This window comes from Rhyacophila brunnea, unplaced genomic scaffold (genome assembly GCF_057557595.1).
Source record: "Rhyacophila brunnea isolate RB1 unplaced genomic scaffold, BYU_Rbru_1.0 scaffold_9, whole genome shotgun sequence".
NCBI lineage: Eukaryota > Metazoa > Arthropoda > Insecta > Trichoptera > Rhyacophilidae > Rhyacophila > Rhyacophila brunnea.
Window position 1 is genome coordinate 40,768,252 of NW_028233361.1, and position 26,513 is coordinate 40,794,764.

General features: G+C 32.4%; 1 protein-coding gene across 1 annotated transcript in view; it reads left to right on the forward strand.

Annotated features, from left to right (window-relative positions):
* The window catches only part of LOC147063629 (allatotropins-like), a 223,768-nt gene that overhangs the window by 186,929 nt on the left and 10,326 nt on the right, over positions 1-26,513 (forward strand). Inside the window, exon 3 of the mRNA XM_085959788.1 lies at positions 25,735-25,948. Within this exon, the coding sequence (XP_085815914.1) occupies positions 25,744-25,948 (205 nt within the window). The 5' untranslated portion in view covers positions 25,735-25,743. The remainder of the gene's footprint in view (positions 1-25,734; positions 25,949-26,513) is intronic.

Genomic DNA, 26,513 nt, shown 5'->3' on the forward strand with positions numbered 1-26,513 from the left:
GTGTACTTTATCATAACAGCTGAATTGTTGCGTCATCATCCGGTAAATAGTTAAAATGAAAGTTTTTAGAACGTTTAAAATGTTTAAGCTTAAAACATGCTATTTGCGCCCTGATACTCAGAAGCCGGATAACGTATTTATCACTCATTATGTGTGTCGTTTAAATATATCATTAGTGAAAATATATTTTGGCAACCCTAATTTTACTTCAAGAAGTTTCAACGCATGCGAGATTTTGTTATAATTAAAAATTTCTCTGGAAAACATTAATAATTTGTTAGTAATTATTTTTCCTAATTCAGCTTTTAATATCGTTTTAATAAATTTAAAATAGGTACAGATGCCGTTACCAATAACGACCCAGAAGACTTTCAGAACAGGAAGCAGGAACTTGCAAATTAATGCGGCAAAATAAGTTTAAAGATGAATGTCTCGAAGACAAAAGTAATGATAAATTGCTTTACTGAACCAAAAGCGATCCTCATCAATGATACTCAAATCGAGCAGGCCTACAACTGCGTCTATCTCGTTCAACAAAATAAATGTCAACTGACAGTGGAATGTATGTCGAGATTTTTTGCAGAACCAAATTGGCGTGGAGTGCATTTGGACGTCTAGATAGTATCCTCAAAAGTAACCTTCCATTTAGTCTTAAGCTTAACGTATTCAACCAATGTGTGCTATTAACGTTCACGTATATAATAAAAAATACGAATAGAGAAAGGTGGCATGGAAAGGTACGTGTTGGGCATAACCCGAAGAAGATCACAATATAAACCAATGGATAAGGAAGCATAGAAGAGTATGCGATGCAGCAGAGATCGCCAAGAAGTAGTTTAAGTGCCACTTGGCGTATAATTAACTGCTGGGAAAATGCCATCATAGAATGGTACCCAAAGGGCACTAAACAACCATAGTAACGTCCCAAAACCTTTTGGATAACCCGTCTCCACTGGATTCACGCCAATGTCCCTTACTAATTAAGCCATAAGTATCCTATCTAATTAATACGAAATTAACTAGCAGTTTTATATATTAATAATTACAAGAGAAAAATAAATTTTTATACACCACGTTTTTATCATATAAACTTGAAAATTCTATGTACTTATTAATAATTTAGGACAAATAAGGCAATTGTCAACAAATCATTTTTTTGCTATTTTGCAACAAACAAACAAATATAGAATACTGAAATATCATTTTGATTTCCATTGTAACACACGTATATATTAATAAATTCGTTGCTAGGACCACCCCCTTAGCAACCAATAACAAAGGATTGGATTACGGATTTCTTCCGAAATAACTTTTCATACAAAACAGAATTAACTGAAAATGAATTCAATTATACTTAAAGATGGCTAAAAGTATTAAAAGAATGCATTGGCATCGTGTTCTGATATATTCTAAAAGTTTCAAATGTCTAGCTAGTCGGAAAGTTAGTTAAAAATCGATTGCAAGATTTGTACTGGATAAACAACCACCGGAAAAATAAGAATACGAGCTAAGAAAAACGTGGTAAAATACTTGAAATTGCGTTAATTGCTTTAAGGATTTTGTATTTTAAAACAATGTATCAATTAATCGCCCTAATTACTAACCTACACCCGGTTTTTTTCAAAGATTTTTTCTAGTAGATATAATATCTGAGGTGTTTTGAAATTATTTATGTTGAAATAAAAATATAGTTTATACCTACCATAGGTCTTTTGAAATTGTAATAACCCCGCCATCTCTCTTCTCGCTACTGGATTCCATGACGTTTTTATTAAATTCTTCATCGATATAAATACCACCGTATCGAGGCAATAATGACACTTTTAATATTTTTAACTTGCTGCGATGTGATATTGCATTTTGCATTATACAAAGTTATTGGTTACTTTATTATTTTCTCATAAAATAGAAATTGCAAAGTAAAAAACTCAAGGCGTTCACAATATAATATTTAGAAGATTAATATTATCGACCGATGGTACTTGGTGGAATTTGAATTTAAATTTTAACTGTTGTACTATTATATTTGAGACGTTTTTTGCGACCCGGGTTTCGCTCTTTGCCTTGCAACGGTAAATGCACACTGACAAGGAATATAGTTAAGGCGAAGTCTCTACCTACCAGAGGCACCTAGCGGAAAAATACGAAGCTTGCAATTTGAGATTTTTTTGTTGATAATTTACATTTTAAACTGTATTAATTAATAAATAATATGCATCTGAAAACATTACTTAACAAAAAACAATATTTCTTATTTTAAGTCGAAGATAAACTTACAATTAAAAAACGTGTTATAAAATTTTAATTTGTTAAAGGATCCCATCCTATTATTACATATTATTATTTTATGGTTATATTTATTATTAAAAGTTTTCTATAATGTCATGAAGAAATTTTTGATTAATTCATGGTTTTAATATTTTTATACTTATTTATTTAAAAAAAACATCGATTTTTATGAAAATATAAATGTGTATAAGTAACTTGAAATCCTTTTTATTTATATCAAATTGAGCTTCAACATTGAGACCTTACCTAAATAGGATTAAGATATAGTACCTAATGGGTGATCCGACAAACATTATGCACACTTTTTCAGTACTACTTATTTGTTTTTGTTGAATTAAGAAAACACATTTAAAGATGGTGTTGGCTAGTTTTTTTAAATAATTAAACCCTGCTTAAACCAAGCCGTAATCAAATCAAAATCAAATTTATTTATTTTACATATAATGAACATAACAAATTATAAATTCAAAGCGTTCACGATATGACATAAAATAAGTGTTAATAATTTTTAAAAATAAAAATACAGAGAATAAGTAATAAAATAAGAAATAAAATAAGTAACAAAATAAAAGTAGATGGAAGCACATAGAGTGAACTTTGATAGGCCCTATCTAAAAAACTCATTAAACAACGTCCACCTAAATTCACCTCACGTAAGTGGAATATATCAATATCCGAAGCGATTTCATTAAACATGGTTACTGTCCTTCCAATTGGCATTACTAATGGCAGGCACCGTGGGAGAACAAACAACGGATGCCCTCGATTCCTAAGGTAATTATCAGAGACACACAAACCAACACCACCAAGAATGGCAGAGTTCACATTTACACCGCGCATAAGTCTGAAAAAATATGTAGCTAAATAAAGATCCCTTCTAAATTTTAAGCTACAGTGTGTAAGCATCCCTAAGAGAAAATCAGTCGGATAGAGCCACAGATAATATCCATACAGCCGAAAGTAAAGGAGTCTTAAAAAATTCTTTTGGACTCTCTCCACCATAAGGCCGTACTTCAACTGATGCGGGGCCCAAACGATAGACCCACTCTCAAGTCTGCTTCTAACTAAGGAGTTATAGAGAATTTTTAGTACCGTAACATCCGAAAAGATCCGGGAAGTACGCAAGACAAAACCCGACATCTTTAGCGCCTTTTTACAAATGGTATCTATATGACCACTAAACGTCAGTTTACCGTCAAACGTAATTCCAAGATCTCTTACAGATGATATTCGCGTAATGTTAAATATAAGAATATTTTAGGACTATTATCTATTATGGTTTGATATTTTAAAAACTAACAAACACTATCTACTAGACATTGTATTCTAAGTTCAATGAAAACAAATACGCATGACTGATAAAGTTAAGTGTGCACTAATTATGTCGGATCTTTCCCAAACCTTCCCCATTGGCCTAAAGTAATAAGGCAAAACCTTGCTTGAAAACTGTCGTCCGTGATGATCAGCTTTCACATTTCTTAATCTGTTCTGTGATTATGAAAGTAACCTTACCTTATATATTAAATTTAGTGATAGATTTTAACTAAGCCCCTGAGTTTACTAATGGAAATTAATTTGAAGTATAACAATATTATTGAATATGCTTCAATAATAATTATAAACCATTTAATCTTTCCACCTGTGATCTCCGCATGTTATCAAAATATAAATGGTGTTGACAGTTGTATAATATGTATTAAACAATTAAGTAAGTATATTCAAATTATGGATTGCGCTGTTATCGATCAAAAATACAAGCGTTACCCGCATTTAACAAGTGGATTATTAATTAATCTCCCAATCCGATTTCAATTTGTCAAACAGAGTCGCTGAAAGGGTTAAAATGTCAATTCACCAAACGAAATTGTTAATTAATAAAACATCGCGCAAACATAATATTATGTATGTACATATTATGTGTCCTCGATTTATTCCTTGGGGTTTTTACGCATTACCCAGTGGAAAGCATTAATAATAATTCATAAATAGTATAATTATTTTAGTTTTCCACGAAGCCGCTTTGAAAGGCAAGGCGAGTTCTAGCTATAATACATTACGACGCCATTTTGTCAATCGCTTTAAACAATAGATAATTAACTAATAAATTATTCAGAGGCAGTTTTGGGCACGTCTAGGCCTGAAGCACCAACAGGTTTGGAGGATTCCTTCACCTGTGCTATATCACATGTATAAATTTAGATGAATTTATTTAGCTGCACATATTTTTCCGACTGTAAATCTATACACGGTGTAAATGAGAACTGTGTTATTCGGTTACATGTAAGTTGTACGTATGCAGTTAATCGTGGGACACTTATTCGTGCGCCGGAGTACGTGAAACATGAGTTTAATTTTTCGTCAATTTCATCTGTATTTATCGGTGTATTATGAAATAATAAACAATTTTTAGGACGATTCTGACAAACTAGACATTTGATGCAATTTCATTTTTCATATACGTTGTTCATTTAATAATAGGTTAATATTTCAGGTATAAATTCCGTCATCGCTTCACACAATACTGCCGTATTTATAATGTCATATTATGCTGCTCTAAAGTCTTCAAACATGTGAAATATTATAAGATTATTGGGTACTGTTCGGTTATACGGAATACAGCGGAAAACGCATTTTGAAAATAGCCGATAAACTGGATTATTTGTTAGTTTGGGTTAGTTTAGGTTAGGTTAGGTTGGGTTAGGTTAGGTTAGGTTTGGTGAGGTTAACCTAACAAATTATCCAGTTTATCGGCTATTTTCAAAATGGGTTTTCCGCTGTATTCCGTATAACCGAACAGTACCGATTATTGTTTTAGTTATACAAAATTCATAATATATTATTGGCTCGACTTGTCGATATTTTTATGCTAACATATATTATATATATGTAGGGATCTAGATAAAAGTATTTATGAAAAAACGAAACGAGTTTTCACTCAAATAGTTAATCCTCGTCTTTTTAATATCTATCAAGTGACAAGAGGGTACTTTACTCGTATACCCAAGTGGCATCCTATATTGCCACTTACACAGTGGCGCTTTTCCGTAACGCAACAGGACTCACGTCGTCACGGTATTTAAAAGGGGACCTCGAACATACAATAAATTATTAAAGTATACACAAATCTTAACACGTAATTTTTTTACCTAAGTAAACTGAGCCTACTCCGTCAGAGTTCCTTACTCTGTGATAGCTGGCATCATCATAAAAGCGTAACGAAGGAAGTTACAATATTTCTATCTAAAGAATCCATACATAACAGAAATAAATAATCTTTTTAATGATTTATTCACTAAACCTTACCTACGGCATGCGATAATTTAACAATCGAATGTTTAAATATATTTCTGGCGTATTCATTTACATATGGATACTATAAATGATTAAAATGTGATTTTTTTTTCGATATTATTGGTGGGTATCTATATTTTATCTATATCACATGTTTTTTGTAAGCAGTTGAATACTTATACCATTATTACCATGCGCTACTTGCTGACAGAAAGTTAAGGCAGATAGTTCCAATTTTAAATTATACATATTTGATAGTAGACATGATTTTTTGTAAGTGGAAGTAGAGTTGGGTATTTACCGAGAAAATCTCAATCTCGAGATTCGTGATTTCCCGAAATGATGAAATTTTGAATTCTCGAGATTCGGGATTTCCAAAAAAGAATTCTCGAGATATCGGGAAAATTAAAAAAAATCTGTAAAAATCCAAAAATCAGTGTAAAAACAGACAAATTCCAAAAAACTATGTTTTTTTTATTCATGTAAGAAGACAAACATAATAAAAGTAGGAAAACAAAAATAATTCAAAACATTTTTTATTAAAATATAATTTAAAAAAACACAGACTGTCAATCGCTGCGTCTGACAAAATTCCCTGATGTTGCAAAAATTGCGCTCATTTTGAGTCGACGTTGGCTTAATTGTGTTAAATGCCCCGATCAGTCTTCGAACGTTTTGTGTTTCTGTCCACTTTTTTCATATAGAAAATCGTTTTTCAATGAATATTTAATAATAAAGAAATCCCGAATCCCGAGAAAAGATTCTCGAGATCCGGGATTTCCCGAAATGTCAAAAATTTCAATTCTCTCGTCTCGAGATTCGGGATAGAAAATCTCGAAAATTTATCAAGAATTTCCGTCGGGAAATTCCCAAAACCCAACTCTAAGTGGAAGTATATAAGATATACTTATATTAAAGATTTTTTTATTAAAGGTTGTATAGTTTAAAGAAAAAAACATTTAAACGTATGGATTTATTTAGGGAAAATTTAAATTAGCTTGTTCATTTTTCATCATTGGAGGCCTCAAAATCAGTCATTGCGTCGGTTATCTACGTCACTAAATGCGTCACTGCACTTATATCTATAGTACGGTCATTCTTTGTATTTATTGAACAGAATATAGATTAACATGACAATAATTCATTGACTTATACAAGATACACCTTTACATAGAATATCTCAATATTAGAATGGACGCATTAGCAGTATAGGTCAAAGACATAACCATGATTTCTTTTAATGTGAATGTTAATTACGATTTAGTAAAATTTATTTTTAACACGTGCAATATAAGTTATACGTAAGTATAATCAGATAAAAAAATTGCAGATACTTTATATATATGAACGTAAATTTCCAATATTGGTATATAGCGTTAGAGGGTCGTTTACAAGGATCCGTTTATGTTTTCAAATGCTACATTTATTAGTGCATTAATTCGAAAAAGTATCTAAGTTCAGTTTTAAATTACATCTCAGACGGTTTTTCTTATTATCAGCATCTCTGTACTGTATTTATTCAATTTAGCGATATTGACCTTTATTCTAACAATGATAATGATACAACATGAACGACCTGACCTTATCAAAAATAAATTTGATCAACTGTCAAATTTCCCGCCCTATTTAGTTTTCCCGAGTGGGAAGGTATGCGTTCCATTTCAAGCTTCGTACACTTAAATAATAATAATTATACGATTGTCTGTATGGAACCTCTATGCCGCGCATGCATTTGGCGTGACTTTCTATAAATGGTATGTAAATTCAGTGATGCAACACGTAGCCCATACAAAAATTATTAAAGCATTATCATCAACAGAATTAATAGAGTTATTATTTCAAAATAATATATTAATATTGTGACGCTGTGTATTAAAATAAAACATGAAAGCTTTATTTGTGTTATATATGCCTCTACTTGCTGTACATATGACACGAAACGGTAATAATCTACATCATACGCGATTATTCTCGTTAATATCAAACTATCTGCCCGGTACTGTTCTCTATGATGGCAAATATGGTGTGATGTGGGACTTGCGATTTGATAGTGAAAATAAAATACGTACCTAAGTGGATTTTTTTTGTTTTCTGGTAATTTTAAATCATAATAAATCACCACTAAAATTATATTATAAATTAGTTGAATAAATCGTACCTTGTCCACTGTATGTCAATGCGCAACAAGAATGACATGAATTAAGAGGCCATCCATAGACTGAAACCGTATGTGGTTTATAACCGTTTGCCATACTAAACTTTTTTTCTGTTCATGGAAATATTATATGTTCACTAAGTTTGTAAGTGTAAATGTAAGGTATAAACATAAACGGATACGATCAGAGATGCTTATAATATACTTTGTAAAAATATATTTCCATTAACAGAAATCATAAGTTTAGTATGGCACATGGTTCTAAGCCGCATACGGTTTCAGTGTATGGATGGCCTATATACTACATAAATATATTTAAAAAACAAAATATGAGTTTCGAAACCATTTCTTTCAAAATTGGTTTTCGACATGACATATTATACATATATCTGAAATATCCTTTACAATTTGATATACATCTTCTAATAATTAGTCTAAATATCAATTTATTCATTATATTGTATCAATATTATAAAATATTAATCATAATATACAACTATTTGGTTAAAATTTGACATTAATTATTTTTAAGTTAAAACTATTATATTATAATATAACAGTTCTTCACTTATCTAACTTTTAAGGCAAGGCATGTTTTTACATTATAAATCTTTAAAATTATAGAAAAATCAAAGATTAATACAGTACAACATGTACCTAATGTAAGAAAGAAGAGTACGCGATGAAATGAAAATGTCGCTCAACTATTGGATATGAACTGGCCATAAAAATTGCCAAAGTTGTTTACATGCTGCCGTATTCGAAACTCAAAAAATACTAAACTATCCATCTATAGATCTCGTGTAAAAGCTACCATATAGGAAGAATTGATTGGTGTTGTAGAAATTCTAAAAGCGCAGACCGAAATAAATGTAAGCAGCAAAGGAGGCGATGAAAACATTCTTCCGGTAGTAAATTGGTCCCAGTTCATACTAACGGTGAAAGTTGGTATTAAAAAATGTTTCTCATCACTCAAAGAGCCGAAGACTAACGCAATTGACGTCTGCCGCTTGACCGGTTCCCAAGGGAAACATCTTGGTCAGAGAGGATTGCAATGGCGATTTATGCCTCTGTTTACCTGGCCGCCATCTTGAAATGCACTTCCGATTGAAGCTTTGCAAAGGAAATACAATACATAGATACATCCGCTCTATTATATCTGTATCTACCTCTATGTTATAAAGTTTAATTTACATATGAGGTATTGAGTGATTTTCAAGTAAACAGTGGCAGTTTTGTCTTTAAATGACAATTCTTGAATAGTATTAAATGCAAATGAGTATCATATTATGAGTGTTTCACAAGCATAGTGAACGAAGTCCATTCTGGTAAGTAGTCTTTGAGTAAGCTAGGTTTAAACATAATATTTGAGTATTTCGTATTATTTAAGTAAGGGGATGATTTCCCTTACATAACAACTTAAATGTACTCAAAATAACGTTTTAGAATTTCAATCATACATTTACAGAATTATAAATAAGTACTCAAATATTATATCCGAACTTAGCTAACTCAAAAATAACCAGAATGGACTTAGTTCACTATGCTTGTGAAGCACTAATATTATATTACGTAAACTCATAAAAATTAAACAACTTGAATATATCTCAAGATGGAACCTTCTGTGGTTTCACGCTAAAAATCACTAAAGCATGTTTCAGTTTGATGTTGTTGCATTCTTTTGTATGGAAGGAAGATATAACATAAAGGAAAACCTTGAGAGTTTATATGAAAATCAGTTATCAAATCATTTCAACACATTTTATAAAAATAAGAAACACAATATTCATCATCATGATATCATTATCGTCAGCCTGAATCTATCCACTGCAGGATGAAGGTCTCTCCAAGCTGATTCCACTTCTTTCGGTCCTGTGCGTTGCTTTACTATGTATTTCCTCAGAATTTAACCATTTCATCGATCCAGTGGCGGAGAGCCGTCTACCTTGCGAACGTTTTGTACGTCTTGGGTACCACTGAATGACTAGATTTGTCCAGCGATTGTCCCTTTTCCGAGCTATATATTCAGTCCATTTCCATTTGAGGTTTTAGCAAACTCTATTACATCGCAAACCCTTGTCTGTTTTGTATTATAATTAGGTAAAATACATACATATAAACAAAAGACAAGCAATCATTTTTTATATAGTAAAATTAATTGGGTCTATAAAATTATAAAAGACAAGTTCATTAATTACTGCAATGCTTGAGCACACAATCGGAGGTACTGAACATATCAGTGGCGAATGGTGGAGGTAGGCTGCTAAGATTCCAAAAAATTGTTGAAACTAAACTTTGTAAGTCATACTTATTTGTTTTCATTGAATTAACAATACAATTTGCAGATGGTGCTGGTTAGTTTTTAAAATTCGATGAATCCCTGCCTAATCAAACCATGATGGCTTAGATATAGGTACTATGGGTGATCTGACAAAAATAGTGCACACTTTTTCAGTCATACTCATTTATTTTCGTTGAATTAAGAATACATAATAAATTACGGATAGTGTTGGTTAGTTTTTTTTTTAATTCATTAAGCTCTGCCCATAACAAACTATAATCGATAAAAATATTCTCCCATCTATAAAATATCTAAAACTATGTAAGGTATAATGGTATAATTTTAGATATTTATAGTATGAACGAATATTTTTTGACTATTATCTACTATGGCTTCGATTTGGCAGGGTTAAATTGAATTTTAAAATCTAACACACACTATCGTGGTGGGTCTAGGACAATTTGGCACCGGACAACTGGACGCCACGGAATTTGAAAATAAATATACGTTAGGTACTTTAGGTTATAGGTACTTTAAAAAAAATATTCAATATTGTTATTTATACTTCAATGATTATACGAGTATTATGATTTAATAGTTGGTAAGAATGTGAATATGCAGACGTAAACAATGATTTACTCGTGCATATGTTTAAGTTCCATCGAAAAAAGAGTTTTATACTTAATATAAAGCCTAGGCATGGTAATTATCAATCCGCGATAAATAATACATTATGTTAAGAGTAAAATGAATTCAAACTACTAAGTAGTAGATAGAAACTGATTAAAATACCTCGTCTACACGTGTTTATGACAGTGCGGCGTCCAATTGTCCGGAGGCCAGTCGTCCCATTCCCATCGTGGTAGATTTTTGGGTTTCCACCATATGTCCTTCTTCCTTCTTTCCTCGACGTTACGGCCTCGTTGCAGATGCCATTATCAAGAGATTGTATGTTGTATGATGAAATGTAGTGTAGTGGTTAAAAACGTCATGGCTTCCGGCACTATCAGCAAAATCCAATATTCGAGCCGGTAGCTCTGGTCGTAACGATTGACACATTACTCTGAGCAACGTTTGCTTTTAGCTAATCGGATTCTTTTTGACATTCTTAGAGCAACGTTTACATTCATATACCTACACTACATTTCATCATAAAACATTTATTATCTCTTGATAATGGCCTCTGCAACGAGCCTGAAACGTCGAGGAAAGAAGGAAGAAGGACACACAGTGGAAACCCAAAAATCTACCACGGTAAAAAAACAACCGTGAAAGCCTCAAACATTATCTAACAAACACTATGTACACATTGTAATCTTAGTAAATGATAACAAATACGTTTGACTGATAAAGTTTAGTGTGCATTATTTATTTACTTCCACCCTTTGCCGCTGGAACATAAGTAGATAAACTATTCGAAAGATAATGAATTCTTGGTATAGAATGTTAAGAATGTATTGAGAAGAGGAGAGATAATCAACACTGCAATTTTTATATAGGCACTACAATCTTTCTTCTGTACAATGATTTACTGGCGAAAGTCCACCAAATACTGCCATATTATATTTTATACTTGCTCTATTTTCTGTATTTTTGTCGTAGCACACGTATCCTTAAAGCTGTCCCTATGGTAATTATAATAATTAAGAGAAATGTCTTTTCATGTTTGGGTAGCCGACCTCTATTAGGTTTTAATGTGCATTAATCATCATAAAAATAAGGTGAAATGCTACCCCATTAACAGTATAAACACTGCAAGAAAACGTAAATAAACCTTTATGTTATTTATAAAACACTGTACCTTGTTTAGTCTTTAATGCATACAGTTCTTACTAATGAGTGCCTAAGTAAACTATTAGTTATTTGCTGTGGTATAGTGTCAATTCGGATTGTTGTGTTTGTAGCAGAGCTGGAAATGGAACCGGAATGGAACTATAGAATACTAAACACCCTTAATTATTATGGACCCAAAATCAAAACTGAAACTCTTGATTACGAATATTGAGAAACCAGAACCGACACCCCTTAAGATGTAGTTTCGATTATACAATTATCCCAACAAACATAATTTATCATTTTTATTCAAGGCGATATGCAATAGGCTGGATATCTTTGAAAGAAAGATATTAAGAAGAGTCTTGGGAGCTGTATGTGAGGAGGATGGCATATAGTACAACCATGAACTATATGCGTTGTACGAAGATCCCCCTGTAGTGTCACACGTGAAAGTGGCGCGACTTCGTTGGGCAGGCCATGTCTCAAGGATGGAAGACACCCGACCAACAAAGAGGCTTCTCTTCAACATACCAGAAGGGAAAAGGAGGGTCGGGAAACCTAGACTGCGGTGGCTGGACTGTACAGAAAGAGACACAGTATCCTTGAGACTAAAGCGGTGGAGGGAGCTTGCTGGAGAGGGGAGTAGAGACGTTTTCTGGAGGCGGCCAAGACTCACATTGGGTTGTAGTGCCGATGATGATGATGATGATATGAAATAGTGAATTCATATGCTTCGATAGATATTTTCATCAGGCAATAAATAAATCTTATTGTAGCATACTGCTCTTCTCTTATAACAGATATAATGCTCGGAGTTGAAATCTGATATGATTTTACTTCCCTTCTTCTGCCCGCAAAAAATGAAGATAGCTTGTTTGATTCCAAATTTTGATAATATTAAATAATCAATAACGGTCAGTTTCATTAAGAGCATACTTCAGTGAAACGGCAAATAATTTTCAACAATAGGTGAGACGTAATTTCGCACGCTTTGCCAATCGGAGTGCGATAGTCGACCTGTGAGCACGTCAATTTGTTTTGTTATGGCGTCGGAGGAATATATTCTTAAATCGTGTAAAGATGACTAAAAAACGTTACTATTTACTCGAAAAATAAAACATGTCAATGAATATATTATTATTATTACTTAAATAACAATATACATTACATTAAATGGACGCATGTTGACTTTTTATGACAAATTATGTTTGGTTCGTCACGCGTCGTTTGCACAATATGCACGTCTTTTTTTAGACCATGCCTCAGCTGAAGTATAGCCTTAAGAACGCCGTGAAACAAAATAAAATAAAACTACTGACTCGCTTGGAAAATAAATACGTAACTACAATAATATTCTAATAAAGGTATTACCAAATGTATTTTTAAAAAATCGTTTAATAGCTATAATATTAAATTTATCGTTATACTATGTCGAAATGACAATAAAAATAATTTGGAATTGGTAAAACTAATGTTGTTGTTGTTTTTTTTTTTTTACTAATTTTTGGATTGTCTTAGTTTACTTCTATGCGATATTATAATAAATTTTCCTTTGTAAAATATTATGTATTTCTTAGATAACTAATTCATCCTGGAGCACCTTGAGTAAAAATAATAATTACAGCCAATCTTAATTGAATGCGCTGATGAAAACAATTGACTTGTTTTCTCGGATGGTTATCTTGCTCAGACGATAGAAAAAAAAACTCCCAAACAAAATATGACTTCATTTTCAAACGACCGATCACCTATTGACACATTTAAGAACAGCTAAATAAAAGTAACATAGTTATTTAAATCCAGAGAAAAACTAAATGATTTCCATTGGCTGTTCTGTTTTTAAATTATTAATTCAGAATATATATTTTTAGCGCACTGTCTATACACGGTATTCAAAATAAAATCCATTGTTTTGTATATAAAAACTCAAAAAGTAATTTTATTTTAAGATATTTTATGCATCTATGGATCACAATCATTTTATTACAGATTAATATCTATCTACACATTCATAAAATATAATCATTGAGGCCATTTCACTATAACATCTTAAATATTATCAATAACATGATACGACGAATTACATTCGTCAATACGATTATTTTGATCACAATACAATCTGATAATAAATAGCTAAACGATGAAACAAAGATTTATCAATTTTAAAATTGATAAATAAAGTGAAAAATTATATAATTGTAAGTAACCATTTTTAATATATTGTGTGGATAAGAAGTTCGTCATTCAAGAAATAAACTGCTTAGTCGATAATTACTGAAACCCTTCAACGTAATCCGTAGCTAAGCGCTTTTATATATTTGTCAAGACAGATGCCTCGTAGTAATGAAAATTTAATTTAAAACATTACTGAAAAATTAGCATCGTTGTTAATTTTACAATTTTATTACCTTAGTTTTTTTCACAGTTTATAATGGAAAGACAGAATAGTAATAAAAACAAACACTTCAATAATGATGTAGGCTATATATTTTTATGTTTCGTACTTAATCCACATTTTTAATTGAACACAATAGCTGACGTTTCTGTTATTGTTGCTAGTACGATAGTATGTAAATTTAAGTTTTAAATCGCACAAAACTCAACAAAGATGAATTATACATAATTTAATACATCAAAGAAATATATACCTAATCACTAGAAAATGACACCTATAATTAATTAGAGACCTACCCATCTATTAGGTAAGGGTCTAATGTATTAATTTAATTTAATAAAGCACAAATTGGTATCGTACTTATTCCACTTTTATTATTTTTTTTTATGTTGTTAACTGTCAATTCATGGTGGAACTGCATTGTATTGTTGTTTTTATTTAATAAATCAGTTGAAAATGTCCCACTGAGGCGGACGAAACCGGTCCTAATATATTAATTAAAGTGGAATAAGTACTATAAAAATAAAATGCGTTTAAATGCGTTTTATTAAATAAAAACAACAATACCACTTTTATTAATTAATATCTGTAAGTACCGGTTTCGTCTGCCTCAGAGGTACATTTTTAACTAAAGAATATTCAACACTAAATAATGTATATTAATATTAAGGCTATACCTCAGTTGAGGCATGGTCTAAAAAGATCGTGGCTACTCGATGCGCGGATTGTGCAAATGACGCGTGCCGAATGAAATATAATTTGTCATATAAATCAAACATGCGTCCATTTAATGTTCTGTTTATTGTTCTATTAGTAACAATAATAATATATTCATTGACATGTTTTCTTTCTCAAGTAACTGGGTAACGTTTTTAGTCATCTTTACACGATTTAAGAATTAATACCACCGTCGCCATCACGAAACAAATTGACGTGTTCACAGCTCGACGTTCGCTCTCCGATTGCCAGCGAGTCCAAAATTTCGTCGCACCTATAGTTGAAAATTATTTGCCGTTTCACTGAAGTACTGTCTTAATCACACCAGCCATGTCAAATAATATGAAAGATTTGATTATATTTTCTCCCAATTGTTCAGCAAACGATTTTTTTTATATATCTAATGTTGGTAGATACGTATGGAGTGGGCTCTACTAGTTTTTCTACGAGTCATGTTCATTTTAATGACTAACAACGTATATAAACTAAATATAAACCTACACATTGTACATTAGACGCATATGTATACGTAACATGAAAATTATAGACATACAAAAACAAATTGTCCATTTGTCCATTAGCATTTTGCTCTATGTCTGTAGAGTGTAGAGGGAGAAAAAAATGCAGCATTTTTTTTGAGGATATATTTCACATTAGATGACATGTAATGGAACTATTCATACCTATCACGCAAATCTAAGGACACTAGAAGCAAACACAATAAATTTCATTCTCCTGAATATTGTGTTATTTATTATTAAATAAATATTTTATAATGTACATTACAACTTAAATATAATGTATACATTTTTAAACCGGAAACGTCTACTTTTGTTTTGCACAATACACAATTGGACATTGCCAAGGTTTCGAGGTTTCGATTCAAAGAATAGGTAATTGATCATAGGTACTTAATTTGCGGTCGCGTACGACCAAACACATTTATTTTGATAGTAATTTACGTAAAACCACATTTATGTCGTAATTATACAAGGTTATGGCGTTGATTTTTAACTTATTTGCGGGGCTCGAGAATACAACATGCTCTCTCGGCCAAAAAAATTAGCCGTGTAAAATCACATTTTGAATGGGATCTTCTTCGTAGTATCAATGGCGTATTACAACCGAACTGTGATCCATTCTCAGATGTTTGATTTCAAAAAGACTAATATGTTATTCACGTTTGACGTGGCAGCGCGACTTGTTAAAATGGTGCGAATTTCAAACAAAAATCAAACTGGCTCTGCTTTGGTCAATAATAATTAATTATGATTATTATAATATATCAGTTTTTGGTATTTTTACAAGTACATTTCTCACTTTTCTTTAAAACATAATATAACAATGGAGTTATTTTATTATGTCTGACATACAGCAGTAATTAATTAGGACATGTTGTCACCTCAATACTACAACTAGAAAACTCTGATTTAGTCATTGTTGGGAAAATTAAATTTAGGCTAAAATTATTAATTTCTTTTATTGTGCTAACGGTCAATTCATGGTGGAACTGCATTGTATTATTTGATTAATTATTTGTTTGATAATGTCCCTTTGAGTAGGACGAAACCGGTCTAAAATTTAATTAATAAAGTGGAATAAGTACTATAGAATTGTGTTTTATTTAATTAAACAAATCATTAATCAAATAACTAAAATTATTATTTAAAATAAAATGGCAAATTGTGCGTGTCTAATTGGGAACAATTAAACAGTGTTCAATTGTTTGAAAAAATATTGTAGATGTATTATTTTATTTATTTAATACATTTATGGTTTTAAAGTTATCTAATATTTTCAAACACAAAATTAATACAACTCCCATTAACTTCTGACTTACTTAGTTTTATCATTTTGTAGAGAAGGAAATGTGAAATCATATTCAATACTAACTCAAAAATAGTGAAAACCAAGTTTCTAGTTGTAGTATTGAGGTGACGATGAGCAATTTTTTCGAATGTTTTTCGTTGGAAAAGTAATTAAATGTATTAAGTGTCTTTTTGCTGATATTTTTTAAGCTAAAGATAATATGAAAGTATTTTATTAAATTGCAAAAAATAAAATCTAACCATACTCACTACATATAACCATATCACACTACTTACGACTGTATTTAACTTGGTGTGGAAACTTACATTTTTGACCTCGTTCCCAGATGTACAACATTTTCTATTATGAATGTTTATTTAAGAAAAGGCTTTCACAAGAAGATTGATTAGTATAAAATCACTTAACAATGTATTCAGATGAGTGGAGATATCAGAATAAATTTTGAACTTGACCCAAATAAATATTTCTTAGTTTAACGTGTTCGTCGTAATGGATTCAGAAAAAAAATATAATATAATAAAATTTTCAATGACCGATTTTAAGGTGAATTGTTTAGAGCATGAGCAAAAAATGTGACTTTTAAAAACATCTAGTTTTTGTATAGTAAATAAATGATTTGTTATTTAAAAAAATGTATCCATCTCTACCAGGTAAAAGAATATAAGTAATCGAAATATTTTAATATTATTTGACAATATTCTTATAAATTTATCGATTATTACGATAACTTATATCATCATCATCAGCCTGAATCTATCCACTGCTGGATGAAGGCATCTCCAAGCTAATTCAACTTCTCTCGGTCCTGAGTGTTGCGTTGCCACGGACTTCCACAGAACTTAATCATTTCATCGATCCAGCGGCCTCTAGATCTACCTTGCGGACTTTTATACCTCTAGACTAGATTTTTCCAAGTTTTTTCTTCGAACTATGTGTCCAGCCTATTTCCATTTACGATTTTCACAAATCCTTGTCGATTCCCTTATCCACTCATTCCTCTTTTTGTACTTTCGCCTTATGCCCAGCATTCGCATACTACGTTGTGCTACACTAAGTTTCTGGTTCTTTTACTTATATTTGACATGGCCGATCCTAAGAAATTCATATAGGCCTCCACAGATTGAAGATTTGTATTAACGTTTTTTTTAATATTTACGATAAATGGATGTTAGTCACTTTCTCAACCTATTCGGTCCATACTCCAAACACACATTGATTTATATATTTTATGTATTTTTTATATTTACATATTAATTATGTAATTTCCAGACCCAGGATTCGAAGCGACATTATAAGCCGACGCGTTAGCTGCTCGGCCTTCGAGGGTATTAAATACTTATATTTATCCTACAAATATTTTTGGCGATCAGTAGTTGAATAAACAATAAGCTTTGTATATTTACTTTTAACAATTATAGTCATAATCACGTTGTTAGGTGTACTAAGATATGGTAATTTTTCCTCTACATGCTCCTCTCTCCCATGAGTACTCTTAACTTAATGTCATGTAAATTAAGTCAAAATACATTTCAGCGCATGGTGACCTCAGTCTTGGGTAACTGCTCCTGAGACATTCCCAGTCATAAAAAATATGATTCACATCAAACGAAGAGATTGATTCACATCATTGATTCTTGATTGACATCAAGAAAAGAGTTTTGTGATACGCCCGATTAAGACGGGATGTGGTGTGGTGGTCTTAAATATAAATAATACGTAAATCCAATTTCATTGATATCCTACTAAAAATAACCTTATTAGTATAAGTAAGCTCATATACTTACATAAAAAATAATATTTATACTCTCGCATAATACTTATAACAAATTCTGATATATAAAAATATTTTGGTTTTATTCAAAATATTCATCCATTTTATTTAAATTTCGATTTAGTAAATACACCAAAAAATTTTTTGATAGTGACTTTACCCTAAACTAAGATGGTTTCAGCCTTGAATTTAACTTACTATGTATAGTGTACATTACTAGGTACCAAATTAGCCACGACTTTAAACAATTAAGCTTGTATATTAGTACTTAAAAGCCTCATAACATGAAACCCATTTCTAAATCTGCGCAAAGCTTAAAGCTAGTATGTGTTGATAGTTACAATCAGTTTAAAAACCTAAAATCAGGATCATATTCAACGTAAGTGACTACTTACTTTCTTGGCAAGTTTTAGTACTTGCACCATAAGTGTTTTCTTGGGGTATAAGGAAAACTTTTTACTCAAAAGTTTACTATAGCTACTTTTCCGCCTATTTCTTACATGAATGTGTTCGGTTATTTTAACAGTTATGCCTATATAATATATTTTGGTAAGAATTTTTATTTTTATTATAAGATTATTACAAAATGTATTTTTGTATTAAATTTATACAAAATATAAATTAGTTTTCGAAAACTTATATTATTTTAGTGGCCCTTTTCTACCAGTGTATGGCGGCATTTGTCTAGCGGTTGTCCACTCGCCGAGTGATTAGTTAATTTACGGTCATATATTTAGGACTCCTTGTTACTAGTCGACTGTTGAAAAAAAGTTTAGGTATAACCTAGTCAACCGCCTGCGATCCATAGCCGGCTCGCACATCACAACTCGCCTCGTGAGCCTGACCGCCATAAATCAAAACTTCCGAGAACGGGCAGCCGGTGTTCTATGATACAATTTCGCACATCTGCCTAGTGATATCGACATTCGCCGCATCGCGGCTGCTCCGAACGCGGCGACAGTCTGGAAAAAAATGACCGATTGTGCAGCTGTGCGCATGCGCGGAGTCGATATTGGCCGATGTCGACATGCAGGCTCTGGCCAACGCAACTCGACGCATGTGGCAGCGTCGCAGCGTCGCAGTTGCATCGGCCAATCTGCGAAGCTCCATTTGATAACGTTTGTTTCTTGGTTTACGATGGCGTCACATCGACGAATTCGTCGTAAGACGCATGCGGCGAGTTCTGATGTGCGAGCCCTCATACGGCGACTCTCGGTTTTTGGTCTAACCTAGCTCGTTTAAAAATCGTCCGGTTGATGAGGAGGTGTATATGGAGAGTCGTCAGGAGGAGAGATGAGAAGTCGAGATATTATGGTGGTTGCTCCGATGGACGGAGGAGCAAGTTTTATTTGCAGCGTAAACCGTTATATTACAATACTTATAATACTGTTCCGAGGCCCGAACTCGGTGGAACAGAATGCTGTGCGGAGCAACTGACACGAAGCTTACTGATCGGACTTAGATTAAGATTGATACTAATAGGTATTTAGACTGACTAACTCATCAACTATGACCTGCTAATTATAAACATGAATATTCGGTAAATTGCGAGTCATTGTTGATGAAGTTTGAAATTGAGAAATCTGCTAGCCTCTGCATTATTGCACTTCAAACGCTTCGATCCCATCGAATAATATCACGCGCGTAGAATATGCTGACTGTAGATGCGACGATTGTGCGATGGTTTAAATCAGTGGTCCCCAACCCCTGGTCCGCGGACTGGTACCGGTCCGTGGATCAAATGGTACCGGGCTGTCGTCAATAAAATCGAAACAAAGGAATAGACTGGACGTGAATGCAGCACTTCGTCTGTCAGAGACAGCACTGCAGCCAAGAATATCCAATATATTAGCAAAGATGCAACAGCAGGTTTCGCATTAGTTTGTTGAAAAAAAACCATTGTTTTTGCTAAATTTTAATTGTGTCAGACTGTTATATGTATATTAGTTAGTTATAGTTATGTCCATCTGTCACAATATAAGATTAAAAAAATATTACGAAAAACCATTTTTATTTCAGTATTAGTGGTCCGCGAAAATTTTTTCCTCTTTTTACCGGTCCGCAGATGTTCAAAGGTTGGGAAACATTGATTTAAATGACTTGATAATTCTTACACCGTCGAAATAATGCTGACAAGGCCCGAAGTCATTGACCACTACAATACTGTTTTATCTCTCTAAGTCTCTCAAACATAATAAATGTAGCGTCTCACATATCCTAATGATGAATTATTGTACTAGCACCTATCTAATACAATGTTACTCAACCTTTTTTTTCTTCGGGCCAAATACATATATTTGTAAAGTAACGCGGGCCGCATCACTACTGGTGTGACGAAAAAAATCATGAAACCTTCCCTTTTTTACAAAACATTTTTGAGATTTTAAAAATTATGCGTGTTTTTTAAATTAATCGTGTGCAATAGCAACACTCTTATACCAGATCTGATGTTGACCATAATGATAATCCTCTTCGGGTGTCACTATCTGTGCGTCAAAGTCGAAACGAATCTCAAGATATACGAAATTCCTGACAATAAATGTGTTTCGGGCCGCACATAAAAGCTTAAAGGGTCGCATGTGGCCCGCGGGTCGCAGGTTGAGTATCGCCGATCTAATAGGTTGAGCAAGTGGCCAACATCCATTTCTCGTAAAAACGATAATCTATTAACACAATCACTGCTGACCTTTTAATTACCACATTTAAATAACACGTTAATTATATCTAATGGCCAACGACTCCAAACGCACCAGTCGCGGTGTTAGCACTAAATCAGTTAACTGATACTACTGTTACCATATGGAGGCCCATATTATCCTGATTCCTGATGAATAACCCAGAAACACTGCTCTAATAATTCATCCGCACTTTGATGTTACAAAGTTTCAACCCACTTGCGGTAAAAAAGTTCACCATGACAAAATTTAATCAAAATAATACCACAGTAAAATTGATGTCTACTGAAAAATGAAAATTACAAACAGGCCCACGAATGGGGTTCAATTATAACCATGATATATCCGTATGCAAAGTAACTAACGGTTCGGTAATTTGTAAATTCACGACGGGTATTATAAAATGTCATTACGAGTCAATGTTTACGACTGAATTATACGCCATTTTGTGTAGAGAAATAAAAGCTCCGCGATTATTGTCACCGGTAATAAATAACTGTTGTGGTAAGCGAGTCGAAAGCTTTTTTGTGTTGTCAAAAAAAGTGTTTGTTCAACGGATTTTTTGTTCGAGTTGAAAATAATTTGGACTGTTGGGTGAATAATGACTGTGACAAAAATGAGCCACTTTAATATTTTAACAGAATTAGATAAATCATTGATGTTATTTTAAAATGATTTTGTACAACAAAATTTTGGTTGTAAGTATGGGGATAAACAACTCAACCCGTGTCAGCATATTGATCGGTGATATTAAATATCCATTTCCCGTAGTGTCCAATTATGGCAAACTCAGTAAATAGCTGACTGTAACGATAATTTCCCCATATCTGTTTTTTCACATAGTCAGCTATTTATATTCGATGACAAAAACTCCGAAAACGATTATAATAGTTATTTCATAAATATAACTTTAAGATATTATTTAGATTGTGAGTACGTCGATAAATAGCGCATAACAATTGATTGAAAGGTAATTCTATTATAAGTTTCCGGTAGAAACACATCGCACCGTATTGTCATTGTATTTATTATATTGTACCCATTGGCCATTGTACCCCTGTACTTATGTAACAGTAAATAAACTCTCACTTCTTCATCATCACGAATAACCACGATCGATTGTCTTTCATCTGTATCACATATCCACGCCGAAGAAAATACCAACATAAGTATCTCTTTGTTTATTTGTTCTCTTATAACTCAATAACTTCTTAATCTTAAATTGGTGGTAAGCAGGTGATGGTATGATGAAGACATGTGACTAAAGAATTGAAGTATGATTTTTGCAAGCGTTTGCGTGTTTATATGACAGATGGACACAAGTACAGTGAAACAATGATATAATGATAATATATATAACAGCGAGGTAGATATTTTAGCCCGAAGCACGATGATACAGAGTGACAGTTCTCTACCGAGATAAAATGTGGAATGAGATCATCATTCAATCGTAACATTCTATTTATTTTATTGAACCTCTTACGATTGAATAATGCTAACACTGCGTATCCCGTGTCTTCGGTGAGAAATGCAATTTAACACAATAAAAATATTAATAATATTACTGAGGTAAAAGTTCTTATTTGCAATTGGTTATTAGATTCGTGAAAAATTTGTATGCTAAAAATGTATTTACTTAACGGATCTTATATAATAAAATATAATTAATATATAATTAAAATGGTTTTTCCATGTCGTTGCCATCAATAATAATATTATTTACAATGAAATTAATTAATACCTACTCCGCCAGTTTGTTAATGTTTTGATATCTCAATGTAAATTGTACTTATTACATTTCACTGTAGCATAGTTTGTCGTGAGCTTTCTTATCGGAAAGAGATGACCGTATATTATAGGGGCATCTCTGATTTTGGCAATATTCATGAATTCAAGAATGAAAACCTAACCTAATAAATAATTCAGTATATCGGCTATTTTCAAAATTTGTTTACCGCTGGCTTCCTGTAAACTGGCAAGAACCGTGTTTTATTAAGACATGTATTTTATCTCAGTACTATACGACCCAGAGAGGTTGGACGGTCTTTAATATACGACCATATATTTCCGATACATTTCACGGCGAAGTGTGATACGGCGAACTGCATACGCACAAATTTCCGGACATGCTCGAAATACAACTTCTTTTGGACTAAACCCACTTGAAAAAAAAATCACCATGAATATAAAAAGTGGTTATTGTGAGGTGATATGATATGTAGATACAGAACCGCATGTAAAAAACCTCCATACATTGATAATCTGTCTATACTTAGAAACATTTTAAAATTAATAGTTAGTTTAGTAAGTAATTTTATTTCGAGTCCATTCAATATGGGTAAATAATAGCAAAATATTATGTAATTTTCATGCAAAAGGAAAATATAATGCAATCGAAACAAATCGTCTATCACTTTGTTAACCCTTTTCCAGGATTCCATACAAGTTTTCCGATCCAAGTTTCTATTTCACGCGGTGCACTTGTTGGACGTTTTCAACGACAACTTTTCCACGCTGGAAAACTGCGATGAAAAATTGATTTTCGAATAAAGTTGAAAGTGTCTCTTCGAGATGGATTGATTATTGCAAACCTTCTCTGATTTATTTCTATGGATAATATTTCAGTCGCGTGATCTGTTTTCAATTCGCGTTTGAAATATTTATAGTTTAAGAATAGAATGGAAAGCGAGATAAAATTATTCATGTTTACCATGATCATACATCATTACATCATTATTTTGATCAGTGTTCTTCAAACTTGTTTGTCTTATGCAACCCGTAATAATACAAATTAGTGGATAGGTGCGAGGGCTTAATGTCAAACAACACTATCTACAAAAGTGCAACTTTACAGGACAGCCATAAATCGTTATTTTAGATTCTTGTAACTCAACAAGTGAAATGTTTATTTAAAACATAATGTTCATATTTTATAATTTATTGTGTATTGTACATTTATCTTGCTTATGATGATATTTATTTATATGAAATAATATTACCTACATTTTCTAGTTGTATTCTAATATGATAGCTATCTACAATATGATTCGTGTAATAAATATATATAATAGTGGTCGTTTTACTATTGCCTCCATTCTCGTCGACATCTTACAAACTGTAGAAATTTAATCATATTTTCCCAAACCTAAGTTTTCATGTGTTATTATTACTTACTGAAATGAAAATTTGAAAATATGAAATATTATAATTAATTATTAAAAATTTGAAAAAGAAAAATGAAAATTTATAGGAATAGTTGAAAAAAATATATGAAACCAAGGGTAACTTATGTAGTTAACATTAAACTTTATTGACGATTTAAGAAGAAATTAGAAAAAAATTGACATAACGTTGTTTGACTATCATGTACCCGGAAATGTAAAATAACGTTATCTCAAAAAAACACTATCTTGTAGATAGCGTTGTTTGACTATAAGCACTCGGTGAGACTGTTATACATCATGTAGTTTCTTAAATAATAGAATCTATCCCCTCATAAGCTAAGTGAAAATGCAACCCCATATTATTTTAGTCTCAAATGTTTTTTTCCGATGATTACTAAATTATGATATACGTGTATATGTCACAGCACGTTAGCGGCGCAGTTGAAAAAAATATTGACTTATTGACTATTGACGGAATATACGTTAAAAAAATGTATCATTCTCATTCCTTAATTGTAATTCAGAAGCACATTAACTCATAGCTCACCAGGGATGTCACTGTAACTACCATATTTCCCCCAGGACTTGAACGCATTTGAATGTTCCAGCTTCAATATAGTGACTTTACCAAAATTAGATTTAAACATACATAATTTTGAAAACACTTCGGAGAAAATATATTAATATAACCAATAGAAAAAATCTTTTTGAAAAAAGTAAGACATCCCACAGGAATCGAGCCTGCATCTCTCGGGTATCGCGCCCAAGCAGGGCTCGAAATGGAACGGAATGCACCAGAGCGCCGTTCCGACTCGTGAAATTTGTAAAATTATCGCTCCGTCTCGTGGAAAAAATATGTTGACCGTCTGAGCTAGATAGGCCATAGAATAGAAAATCTGATACACCTATTTTTATAAAATACACATACGATTTAATGACAATGTAAATATCTTCAGAAAATTTGCCATTTCGAGCGCTGCGCCCAAGCATATATACCACTATGCTAAAGGCGTCATACTTAATTGCGGCAAATTTTAGCTAATGGATTTTTAATACTCATTGAAGCGCTTTCCAAATTCAAAATTATATATGTTCAATAATTAGAATGTTACATTCTTAAATCTTGTGAATTATTCATTGAATGAAAAAATAGTTAATTAAAAATTAGATTTGATATGGATAAAAAGAATTTAAAGTTATACACATGCTTATGTTTAAAAAAGTCTTTTATTTAAAAATATTTTACTTTCAATGTGTTTAATAACCTGTGTTAATTAAATGTAAATTATCAAAAACATGTATCTCCGTGTCTTCGCATTTTCCCGCTAGATACCCCTATGATAAGTGGTGCATTCGCCTTAATATAATATTGTTTAACTTATTGTTTCAGATTTTAAAAATGAGGATCTCAACCCACGTACTGGTAGCCGGTGTGACACTTTGCGTGGCGCTAACTCTTGGCGGAGTAGGCAGCGCTGCAGCGGCTGGAAGGGTCCTTCCCAGGGCCAAGCAGCCAAGAGCCACGAGGGGATTCAAGAACAATGAGATGATGACGGCTAGAGGATTTGGCAAACGGGGACTCCATTCGCAAGAAACTCTTCAAGGTAAACTATGCCACGACTTATTTTGCTTCTCTCATGTTATATTATTGATAATTTTAATTTTATAAAGTTTAAAATTTTACTTTTTGAATATTTTAATAACACGGGCAAATTTAAGATTATGATAACTCTGTTTTTACACAGATAATAATCGATGGTAACCTCAAAAAACGTAAACCTACAAAACCATCACAAAGTTTCACAACAATCTCATATATCAATCTCCATACAAACTACAATCGTCAATATCGACTCAACTCATACTGGATAAAAATTATTAAAAATTTAAAATGTCTTCAGAAAATGAATTATAAATTGTCCCCAATCAGGGGTAAGCGGTCATATTGGGTAGAACCATCAATAATTAGAGATATATATATGAACAGTGCACAACTTTCAAAATATGATTACACCTAGTGCCTTAGGGTGGAGGTGGGCTATAAAAATACGACATAAATAGTGCACAACTAAACTGTTTCAGTCATACGCATGGCCCCAAGGGTGGGCGGTGACAGGGCTTTAGCTTGGGGCCCCGGGCTTAGGGAGCCCAGTGTGGTGGGTTGATCAG